The 12964-nt window shown below is 36.5% G+C and overlaps 1 protein-coding gene across 2 annotated transcripts in view; it reads left to right on the top strand.

Moving 5' to 3' along the window:
* LOC150087913 (uridine-cytidine kinase 2-B-like) overlaps positions 1-12964 on the top strand; it is a 151507-nt gene that overhangs the window by 100550 nt on the left and 37993 nt on the right. Inside the window, exon 7 of one of the 2 annotated variants that reach the window (XM_090370511.1) lies at positions 2589-2690. The exons of the other annotated variant lie outside the window; for it this stretch is intronic. Coding sequence (XP_090226637.1) covers positions 2589-2674 — 86 coding nt within the window. The 3' untranslated portion in view covers positions 2675-2690. The remainder of the gene's footprint in view (positions 1-2588; positions 2691-12964) is intronic. 2 annotated transcript variants of the gene reach the window in all.

Below are 12964 nucleotides of genomic sequence, written 5' to 3'. Positions count from 1 at the left end.
CCATCCTTGTAGAGCACCATATGAAAATGATAGTTCCATGTTTTTAGACATAGGCTGTAAATACATCAGTTCCAGAAAGTTCACCTGCACTTGGAAATTAACAAAATAAGGACTTTCTTCTTTTGCCATTTCTGTGAATATGGTTTTTTCATGGAGAGGGATCTCTTCACCCCACCACCACCAAGAAAAAATTCCCTGGAATACTATAATTGAGTCAAATAAAAAGCTTATATTTCTTACCAGTATGCATAATTTTCTCATCTCTTCATATTAGATACATTAATTGCATAGTATACTTTGCAAGAAATAGCATGTGCTCATAATTTGTATATTCTTGACTCTACTGGAAGTCTCCTGTTCCCTTTATCTTAAGATGTAACCCCAGGGGCTCACATCTGGTGAGTATGGGTTTGGCACACCCAGAGTCCTGAGCTCTGATATCATCTTTCTTGGTGATTCTCTCTCTCTCAGGGTAACACAATTTTTTTTTTTTTTTTTTTTTTTTTTGCTGGTAAAGCATAAGCCTCAGGCTTCCTTACACCATATGGCTAATAATAATAATGTGATTATGTACATGGAAGTATTTTTGTGATGTCATACATCCCTCTATACTAAACTAAAACAGAATTTTCATATTGTGGTTTATTCCCCCCCCACCTGTAAATAGGTCTTATCCATCCACTATGGCAGTACTCTGCCATAGTGTGGATTTATTGTATGTATATGTACTGTGATTTCTTTCTTCTGAAAAAGTGAGTTATCACCATTAGCAATAATAGTTCACTGATTATTAAAAGCAACACCTTTTTAATATTATTATTATTATTAGCCATATGCACTATATGGCTAATAATAATAATAGCATGTTGTGATCTATATACATGATGAGGTAACCTGACTTATTGTTTTCCTCAAAGAGAGAGAATACATTTGATCTGTTGAAACTTAAATCTGTGTTTCTCTAAAATTCAAAGAGGTGGTCAACGATGGTTATCAAAATTTGCCACTTTTAAAAAATAATTTTAATCTCCAAAATTTGTCTTAATGAAAATGATACACATTGTACATGCAGTCTGTTGTTAAGCCAAGAAGATGGAATGCAATTATCTTCTTGGAATGGAAAGTCTAATTTGCATTAAAAAACTGATGAATATGGTTTTAAAAGAGGAAAGGCTGAAAATGGCACTCCCTGTGGAGTTTCTGTACACATGATTTTTGAAAAATTACTACACCGATGGAACTGCCCCCTTTCTGTTGCTTTAAATATTACATTGTATCCTTTGTACCAGGGTCCAGCAAGCTATGGCCCGTCGGCTAAATCCAGCCCTTTGCCTGTTTTTGGAGCTAAGGATGGTTTTTACACTTTTAATGGTTGGAAAAAAAATATATATATATTTCGTCACAACGTGAAAATTTTATGAAATTCAAATTTCAGTGTCCATGAATAAAATTTTATTGCAAGACAGCCATACCCATTCATTTACATATTGTCTATGGCTGCTTTCGTGCTACAATGGCAAAGTTGAGTAGTGACAGACAGTATGTGGCACACTCATTGCTTCATACTGCTGCTCGGTGCACTACAAATCACAGTGATAACTTCACAGCGTTTTGCTATACCACAACATTTTATTTTATTACCAGTGCATACCCATCATGTCAAAACAAGAAAAGAAGAGAAAAGTGGACTTTAAATGTTGCACTTTTAGTGCTCTGTGGAGTGTGGATTTTTTTGTTATCGAATTAAATGCCAAAGCATTGTGTTTATTATGCAATGACACTATAGTGGTGCTAAAAGAATACAATATACGTCAGCATTACTAAACTAAGCACTTATCACAATATTCCCAACTCACAGGAAATCAACAGTCAGAAAAATTAGAAAATTTAAAACGGAATATCTCATCACAGCAGAATTTCTTCCCAAAAATAAAAAATGAAAATGAGGCATTAGTAAACCTGTATTCCAAAATATTGTACTCAGTTATTATAATTATAATTTGAATTTCGTCAATAAAAAATCTGTGGAAAGTTTTCTCTATATATAAGTACCTACATGATATCCTCTATTTTGCCTCTTGGCCTGTAAAACCTAAAATATTTACTATCTGGCCCTTTACAGAAAAAGTTTGCCAACCCTTGCTTTATACAGTTGATTATTACCAGTACGTTTATGATACCATTTCTCCAATCATTGCTGAATAGCCTAAAGTGCTAAACATTTTTTAAGGTTTTTAACAGTGTATATGTTGGATTTTTAATAACAGAATGACTCAAGATTCAGTTAATTCTGTTTCAGTTTATTCTTTTGAATAATGCAAACATCTCATCCATGGATAAAAGTCCACTTTTACCCATATAAATATATATAATGGCTTAAATTATGAAAGTTAACTCTACTGGACTTGCCACTCTAGCAATAAAGTTATTGTTATATAGATTGTTCATGGCTTTGTTTGCCATATTAATTCACACATTTTAGCCTTGTCCTACATTTAGGTATATAAGAAAAGTTTCCAGTGATTTAGAAGACTCACTTAAGACCCCTGACAACAATATTTAATGATTCTCCTTAACCTTTGTTACAGTTGCAATTGACCTGATCGTGAAGCATATCCAGGAGTTTCTACGTCAGACACACAATGGAGCAGATGTTGTCAGCCCTGCAATTTAGACATCCCATTCATCTGGTAACATTTAATGTTGCTGAATTCATTCATTCATTTAGAAGATGGCTTTTGGGTCCATTTTGTTTGAGTCTCCTCTTGTTCATATACTAATACTCTGATATTAGTATAATTAGATGATTTTATTTATGAATACAAAAATGATGGCTATTAGGAATATTAAGGATTTAGGATTGTAAACTAAAACCACATGTTTAATTAGTTGTTTATTTCTGTTTTTTGATTATATTTATATATATTTACAGTAGTTTTTTTTTTTAACACAAGATACTTTTGCAAAAGATATTTAGTCTCGCTGTTATATAACATGCAGAAATCTACAGGGCAAAGCTTAAACATCAAACATTTCTTTATATATATAAATAATTTGGAAAGGGAGGAAAAAAGGACTTTTTTTTTTGCTCCTCTATCACATAAAGAATTAATCCCCTGGTATAAAACATGCTTTATCGTCTCTGGCCATTAACTTATGCATTAACAAAAAAAATCAATTTTGTAGTGCTTTACAATATCTGATTAGTTGATAGTTTCAATTTCTGTTGTATATAGATTGTATATAACACCTTACATTTCAATAACTATGTAGTAAAAGTCATGCTGATTTGTTATGTGGTGATACGTTTGCTCATGATTTTCTTTATTGTGAACTATAAATAATCCTTATACCTTCTATCATAATTATTGTGTAAGGGAAAAAACTTCTCATTATTAACATTGGATCTGCCACCATCTTGTTGGAACTGAATGGTATTCATATCAAATCTTGATGAAATGGAACAAATTTGTTTTTCAATTATGTTTAAATAAATATCAGACGTAACATAATGAGAATGAAAACAAGCTTGAATATTTAAATGCTCTTAATATACCATACTATAGGATTAGGATTTTCCCAAAATCTTTTTGACTTATCACTCAAAAGATGAAGGGGATCTTATCTTAGATTGCTCTACTGCTGCATGGCTTCTGACCTGCCTGGATTTATGACACAGAATCTGTTTTTTTTTATTTTGACCCTTTCTCCTTCTCACTGTCATACTAGAGAGATGGTTAAAAACATTTTTAACCATCTTTTTATTTTTGCAAGAATTAATAAAACCAGTAAAACAGAATTTTTAAAATATTCTATTTTTTCTTAATTTTATTAACAAATATAGTGAGGATAAACATCTGATAATAGTTTGTTGTAATTGTTCAATTAGCCATTAAAAAAAAAAAAGAAAAAAAATTTCCGTGGGCATTTCATATTGAATGAAATGCATATGGTTATGGTATCCTCTCTCATTTAGAAAACAAAGATTAATATTAGGGTTTAAAAAAAAAAACCTCTGTTTATTAAAACTAATATAATTAAGATTTATATTCAAGGAAAATAAAGTTTTAAACTCCTGACTCGTGTTGTTAATAGTCTAGATGAGGTAACAAGAGAGAGAGAGAGAAAGTGAAATGAACCAAGATAGGAAGCACCTTTTTTGACACCCCAAAAAGTGAGCAGGAAAGAAGCAAATACCAGAACTATCGATTTCTTATTTCACAGTTTGTAGAAGCTGTTGTAGAAATTTGCTCAGTGCACATGAGAAGTAGGGCACTACTTCTCATGTGCTCTTATGAGAAGTGGTGCTCTAATAATAGTTGTTAGAAATAATCTCAACATGAGAGATACCAGTTGGTGTTCGAAATTTATTTATTTATTATTTATTTTTTTTTTTTTTTTGAGTTAAAAAAAACTTAATTAGTAGATGAAAAACTATTACAAATAGGAGGACTTTATTCCATTTTTATAATTGACAGATAGTCTTTTTCCAACAGCATGATATGTCATATTGTGGGATTAATCCATTGCACTGTGGAATCAATACACAAATGCCATTTATAATAGCCTATTGTTACCTTGCTATGAAGATTTAAGTTTTAAATCTTCATGGCAAAGTAACAATAACTTGTAAGATGAGAGATGCCAAATTTCAAATACCATTTGGCATCTCTCATCTTATGAGTTAAAACATTGCTGGGTTATCAGATGCTGTACTGATGGACATTTCTCATTCCACTAATGACATATGAAAACCACTGAAATAGACATCTGGTGAGGGTGGTAACACATCACAAATAAATAGCATTTATACCCTTGTGAGAAGTACTGTTTATTTGTAGTGCAACACAAGGCAGCTCATAGTGGTAACATCACTCAGCTGCCCACCTTAACGTTAGTGCCTACCCTTATTCACTTGGCTGCACAACAGGATCATCATGAGCAGGATGCACTGGTTCCATATGAAGTAATTATTCGTGGTGACTGTTATCAGAGAAGCTGGGAAATTTTCTGCAATAAAGTTAGGTGAAGCAGAGTATGTCTGTGAGAGTAAAAAAAGTTGATATTATAGAATATTTATCTTTTCAGAGCACAAAAGCGATATTGTTGTATATTTTGGTATTAATTATATTAAGTTCAGGCATTCTGAGGCTTTACTTAACAAATATGAGGTAGCATTGAGAAAAAAGCTGAGTTAGGGCTGAATTTTAAAGTGTATGGAAGACATGATAGTAGGGAGTTTATGATGAGAATCTTCTCAGTTAGTCTAGCCTTGGAAAGATTGTGCAAGGTTCATAAATAACTTCTCATTATGATCAATACTTAGTAACAGAGAGGACTGTTTTTATACGGTTGGGATACACTTAAACAGAAAGGGGGCAAGAATATTTGCTGATGCTGCTAAGGCAGTATTAGGTGGGTCAGAAAACTGTTAGTTTGGTGGTATGCACAGGCTAACAATTTAATAACAGTCATAAGCAGGGGTGGTGATTACATGGCCTAATGAAGGTCCAAGTTGGACTAGCAATTACTAAAAATGCTAAAATCACAGGCACACATTTACTTGCTTTCTCTGATATTGGGAATACAGAATTTGAATATTATTATTATTAGCCAAATGGTGCAAGGAAGCCTGAGGCTTTTGCTGCACCAGCCAAAAAAAAAAAAAAAAAAATTCTGAGTTATCCTGAGAGAGAGAGAGAGAACAAGAGTTAGGAGTAGAAGGGATTCACCATGAAGGAGAAGAATGGTATCCAGCACTTAGGACCCTTAATGTGGGCCAAGCCCATGCTCACCAGATGTGAGTCCTGATAATCTATACAGAAAAGACTTATCTACAATTGTTACAGATGCTCGTAAGGATTCCCTTAAATCCACCTTGTGTTACTGTGTTGAGGATCTTTTCAAAGTCAGCAGGAAATATGTTTTGTTGGTTGGTGATGTTTAGTGATGTGTTGTATGGAATTTTTTTCTGTTATTTCTGTATTCAAAGAGATAACAGCAGAAGTCACTTGGAAATGTGCTGGCTGGCTCCTGTACTTGACACAAGGAGGCAGGCAATGTTCTGTACAAAATAAATTTGTGGGCCTCTTGCCAACACCATAGCAAATAGTACCCAGTAAAGAAAAGAAGCGAAAATAGTAGGTGTATAATGAAAAATGAACAAAATAAAATAAAGGACAAACATGATAGGAGAGAGGAGTTAATGCTTTTGGTTACAGAACACCTAACCTAAAACAGTGCAACCAGTAGACACAGGTTGCCACTATGATATTGTCAGTCTTGTGAAAACACTGACTGACTATAGGCTGTTATAGGCCAGATGACTATAAAGTATAATGAAAGCTACACAGTCAAATATAGTGGGCTAGCAGATTAGAATGTCTTAACCATGGGATTAAGGCATTAATATAGAATGAAACTTGGGGGTTGCCGACTGAGTTCATTAGCAGAACATTTCTCAGTTTGTTGGATAACTGCTTACTACGCTATGTTAGAGTGGCAACAAGAGAAAGCAATATTCTTGAACTGGTTATCAGCAATTGAACATGTATTAAGAATATTTCAGTCAAGGAACTTTTGTGTAGCAGTGATCATCAGACGGATTTATTCAAAGGAATAACTACTGTCAAGAGTAAAAGGAAGGTATTTGTTTCACAAAGGTGATTAAAATTTTGCCTTTAGCCAGCGGGTGGTTGGTTGGTGGAACAGACTTCCATCCTTTGTTGTGGAAGTTGATAGCTTAAATAAATTTCAAGCTGAGCTGGACAGGTACTTGGAATGAACAGAGGAGTGAAATGGGAGTGTTTTTTATTTTTGCTGATGCTGCATAAGCTTGCTTTGTTGCATCATATGCCTATGCTAATAATCAGCTCAGACATTTGTTAAACCTTTTGAACAGAGGAGTGAAATGGGAGTGTTTTTTATTTTTGCTGATGCTGCATAAGCTTGCTTTGTTGCATCATATGCCTATGCTAATAATCAGCTCAGACATTTGTTAAACCTTTTTCAGTGGGAGCAACTGATGTAAAAGAGTAAATGTCAACTTACTCTTTACATTTACTTTATAGTTTCATAGAGGTCACAGAAGCCACTGGCGCCTCCGTGGGCAGGAGCAGCAGTGAGTAGCACACGCTTCTTGATTAGACCGGGGTTCGAGCCCATGCCCACCAAATACGGAGGATGCAGAAAGGTCAGGGAATGATCACCGCATATCCCCAGAGCAATATGGCCTTAGTTGCTAATGCTCCTAAAAACCAAATAAAACAAAAAAAAAAAAAAAAAAACAGAAGCCACTAAGAGTTTTATAACACTAAGAGATAATGTTCACGATTTAAACCAAAATGGATTGCAGATGTCCACATCATGGTCTTCCTAATGATATCATCCTAATGAATTGAGTAGACTTCTCCCAGGACACCATTTTATTTCAACTAGCACCAATAGTGACGGATAAGTGCAAGTAGAAGAACAACTTCGAGACGGTCATGTTCAAAGCCGCTAAGTGGATTTTTCTTATTTATTGATTTGAAATTATTGTTTTTCTAAAACTTTTGATTTAAATTTAGTAGTATAACATTATTTTGTGATTTTCTGATTAATTTGGTGTATTTATTCTTTACTCGGCCTTGTAATTGCATAAAAGTATCGGTAAAGGTTTCCACGTGTTTCAACTCTGGTACCGTTCGTAATTTTCCCGCCTTTGTGATACGATAGTTATATACCGTACTAGATAGCGTTAGTTGAACTTCGTTAGTAGTTAAATTGTACGTTTAAATAAATACATATAACGACTTAGATTACAAACGTAATATAATTAATTATATTTAACATAATTAATAACATAACATAATTAATTATAATTAATTAATTAATTAATAGAATCATGACTCAGACCAGAGCAGCAAAGCAAAAGGCTCAAGCTAATGGAAGTGCTGTGGCTCAAAGCAGAACTGAGGGGGGCAGTTGTCCTCTGACTCACAGCCTTATAAAATGCACTGTTTGCTTGATGTTTGCAGAGCAATCGGGTACGGGACATGATACTGCCAAGGGGGATGTCTTTGTGTGTGCGCGATGCAAGGAGTGTATCGATATCAAGCAACAACTCGGCATTCTTGTGGGCCTATATGAGAGCTTGAAGGACAGGGTGGATGCCCTCGAAGAAACTAAATTGAGGGGCCCATCAAGCTCTCAGCTGCCCACATCAACGCCAGAGCTTGCACTTGGGCATCGCGTGACACAGAGACAACCCCCAAGGCAGAATGCGCTGGTCCCGAAGGAACTAGTAGTTGTTGGTGACTCTATTGTCAGGGAAACGGGGAACATGCTTTGTAAAAAAGATAGGTGGAACAGGACCAGGATATGTCTGCCAGGGGCAAAGGTTGATGACGTTGTAGAGCGAATATCATCTTTTAAGGGCACAAAAGGTGATATAGTTGTACACGTTGGCACTAATAATATTAAGAGTAGGAGACCGGCAGAATTACTTAACAAGTACAGGTCACTGTTGAACAAAAGCCGAGAATTAGGGTTGAATTTGAAAGTGTCTGCAATTCTGCCCAGACACGATAGGAGGGAGTATATGATGAGAGCCTTGTCGATCAATTCGGCCCTGGAAAGATTGTGCAAGGCTCAAGGGGTAGAATTTTTTTCAGCCTGGACTGTACTTGTTAACAGGAGAGATTGCTTCTACAGGGATGGGATACACTTAAATAGAAAGGGTGCAAGAATATTTGCTGATGCTATCGAGGCAGTGTTAGGTGGGTCGGAAAACTGCTAGCTTGGGGGGAGACAAAGACCAATAGATTGACAGTAGCCACTGGCAGAGGTGAAAGAGATTCTTGCACTGCTTCTATTAGAATGAGCAGAATCCTGGAAAACAAGATGCATGGTATTTCAGAGACTGCTGGGAGCCATTGCGGTACAAGTAAACACATGGGTTGTGTTAGGGTAGCTAAGAATAGAAACAGGTGCAGGTATACTTGCGTGTACACCAATGCTAGGAGTTTACTAAATAAATTTGATGAATTTGAGGTATTGCTCAAAACATCAAAGGCAGATATTGTTGGGATATCAGAGACGTGGTGTCACACAGATATAAGGGATGCAGAACTGCAATTTGGGGAGTACAACGTCTACAGAAAGGATAGACAGGATAGGGAGGGGTTATGCTATTAGTTAAGAAACACATAAAAACCAAGGAAGTGAAGCCAGTCGACATCGCTGGACAGTGCAGTGTTGAGTCAGTTTGGTGTGACATAAGCATTGGGAGATCAAAATTGAGAGTAGGAGTGTGCTATAGGCCTAATGACTCTGATGAGTATAATAAGGAACTGTACAGGGAAATAGAGTGGGCCAGTAAATCAGAGAGTCTTATAATGGGAGATTTTAATTTCCCAGATATGGACTGGAATTTGGGGGCTGGTTACTCACACACTAGCAGGGCTTTTGTGGATTTATTGGATGATTGTTTTCTACATCAGCATGTTTGGGAGGCAACTAGAGGGAGTAATACTCTTGATTTGATTATCAGCAGTGATTCTTCATGCATTAAGAATCTGCAGATAAACGAACCACTAAGTGGCAGTGATCACAGTGTGCTGAAGTGGGATTTACTCAAAGAGGTAACTACCATTAGGGGTAAAGGGAAGGGTTATTGCTTCCGTAAAGGCGACTACGATGGACTGAGACAGTATTTAAATTCTATACAGTGGGACCAACTGATGATGTTACCAACAGCAAATGCAAAATGGGAAGCATTCAAAGAACTTATCTTGGAAGCTACTAGGCTTTACATACCAACTAAGAAATATTGTTCAAGGTTTAGGCCTAAATGGATGTCAGATGAACTAATGAGGCATATGGCAGAGAAGAAAAATGCATGGGATACTTACAAATTAACACATGACACAGAAGCCTATGATAGATACAAGTTGATATGCAACCAAGTTACAAAGGAGGTTAGGCAGGCAAAGGCAGATTACGAGAAATCCTTGGCAAGGGATGCAAAGAAAAACAGCAAAGAGTTCTTTACTTATGTTAACTCTAGAAGGAAGGGGATGAATCAGATTGGTCCACTTGATATTGATGGGTCAACTGTTGATGATCCTGCTCAGGTAGCTAACAAACTAAATGAATATTTTGCATCGACATTCACACATGAAGAGTTATTCAGCAAGGGGAATGCCAGAGGTGAATTCAACTCTAGCAGTAAGCTACAGAATCTTGAAATAACTGGGAGTAAAGTGGAGGAGAAACTGTTGAAGATAAACACAAGAAAGGCACCTATCGATATCAAGCAACAACTCGGCATTCTTGTGGGCCTATATGAGAGCTTGAAGGACAGGGTGGATGCCCTCGAAGAAACTAAATTGAGGGGCCCATCAAGCTCTCAGCTGCCCACATCAACGCCAGAGCTTGCACTTGGGCATCGCGTGACACAGAGACAACCTGGGATCTATCCGGTTATATTAAAGGAGGCAGCAAAGGAAGTAAGCAAACCCTTAGCCATAATTATGAGAGCTTCCTTGGACTCAGGGGAGGTACCCATAGACTGGAAATGTGCAAATGTGATCCCAATTCACAAAGGAGGATCAAAGGCTGCACAAGTAATTATAGACCTGTGAGCTTAACTTCTGTTCCAGGAAAATTAATGGAGGCACTGGTTAAAGAAGCACTGCAGGATCATTTAGACAAGACTTCAGTTATAGCTCAGACACAGCATGGTTTTTTGTTAAGGGGAAGTCTTGCCTGACCAACTTGATTGGATATTATGATGCAGTCACAAAAGAACTGGATGCAGGGAATAACTTTGATATTATATACTTGGATCTTAGAAAGGCTTTTGATACTGTTGCACATGGAAGACTGCTACACAAATTGGAGCAGTGTGACATTGGAGGCAAATTGCTGCTATGGATAAAGGGGTGGTTGAGGGGGAGAAGACAGAGAGTGGTAATCAATGGACACTGCTCATCGTGGACTAATGTTATTAGTGGAGTCCCTCAGGGCTCAGTGTTGGGTCCATTATTGTTTTCTGTATTTATAAATGATATTGATGATGGTATATTAAGCTTAATGTCCAAGTTTGCAGATGATACAAAGGTTGGCAGGGTTGTCAAGGACACTACTGACACTATGCTGCTGCAACAGGATCTGGAAAGGTTGAGCAGATGGGCTGAGAGGTGGCAAATGAAGTTTAACATTGACAAATGTAAAGTACTACACATGGGAAACAGCAACCCCAGAGCAACGTATCAACTCTGTGGTACTACACTGACAGTGGTAGAGAATGAAGGGGACTTGGGGGTGGTTGTGCAGGCAGATATGAAGTTCTCTGAGCAGTGCAGACGGGCTGCAAGAGTAGCTCATGGAGTATTGTCAATGATATACAGGAATTTTTCCAGCAGGGATAAGGAGGTGATTATTCCATTGTATAAGGCAGTGGTCAGGCCACACCTAGAGTACTGTATACAGGTCTGGAGGCCTCATTTCAAGAAGGATGTAGAGCTGCTGGAACGAGTACAGAGAAGGGCAACAAGATTAGTGAATGGAACAAAGGGGTGCTCTTACGAAGAAAGGCTTAAGTTTTGCAAATTACAGTGTCTGGAGACTAGGCACCAGCGAGGTGATCTGATAGAGGTGTATAAAGCCTTGAATGGTTTAAGCATGCTCAATGCTGATGGGATTCTTCCTCTAGCTCAGAAAAATCACCTGAGAGGGCATAAATTCAAATTGAGGAAAGACAGATGTAGGATAGACGTGAGGAAATTTGCCTTTAGCCAGCGGGTGGTTGGTTGGTGGAACAGACTTCCATCCCTTGTGGTGGAGGTTGATAGCCTAAATAAGTTTAAGGCTCAGCTGGACAGGTATTTGGAACGAACAGAGGGGTGAAGTGGAAGTGGGTGTTTTTTTTTTGTTTTTTTTGGCTGATGCTGCATAAGCTTGCTTTCTTTCATCAAATGCCTCTACTAATGCTAATGCTAATCTATTTCAAATTTCAGCATATCTACCATTATTATAGATAGTGTGGAATGATAAACTTATAGTCAATTAAACCAGTAATATTTACAAGGCCTTGATCATGTTCATAAGATTCTTTTTTTTTTTTTTGTTTTTTTTTTTTTATTTTATAATATACTAAATTACAATATATTAGTTAACTGTTTGCCATGAAACAAACAAACTTTTTAATACAAATTGTATAACTTATTTATATAAAAATAAATAAAACAATTATATACATGTTAATTTTTAAGTAAAATATTTTTCACTTACAATTGACAAAAATGATTTCACAACTGAGTAAAATGGAGGTGAGGAAAACCACTCACAGGTTTTATCCAGCTCTTGATGTTCAGATATTATTAATTATCTGGCCCTTCACTTTAAGATGGTTGTTCAAACAGGAAGTAGGCAATTGCTGATGTTTCATGTTGAAACAAATTGTGTTCCATACCTTAATATGCCATATTGGGGCAGTTTTCTGTTATGATTCTTATAATAAAAATAAATTATAACTTCTCCAAAATGTATATAAATATATACACTGGTGTTCAAAGAAAGTGCATCACCCCTTAAAATTGTAATTGTCATCCGAATAATGTAAGTATATGGCAATATTTCTTACCAATTGCATCAAATAAGATTGACACGCATAGGTGATGACGTAATATTGCATCAGCTGTTACTTTCAGCTATATAAGCATGCCCTGCTAGAGTTGCAGTCATTCCTTGCTTGTGTCAGCATGGTGAGTTATGTGCAGTTGATGCCACGAAGAAAGAGTGCTATTGTTGCTTTACATGAGGAAGGTTGGTCTTCCCATCATATTGTCTATAGAGTGTCTTGTAATCAGTCCACAGTGATATTGTTCCAAACTCAAGATGAGTCTCTACTGGTCCTGCTGATAGGAAAAAAGAACCAGATACAAACAATCTCTATGCCAAAACAGGACCGCATTTTGAA

The sequence above is a fragment of the Mastigoproctus giganteus genome, chromosome 3 (genome assembly GCF_048544385.1).
Source record: "Mastigoproctus giganteus isolate SK-2022 chromosome 3, ASM4854438v1, whole genome shotgun sequence".
Taxonomy (NCBI): Eukaryota; Metazoa; Arthropoda; class Arachnida; order Uropygi; family Thelyphonidae; genus Mastigoproctus; species Mastigoproctus giganteus.
Note: the sequence above shows the minus strand (reverse complement) of the source record. Positions and strands in the feature narration are given on the sequence as shown.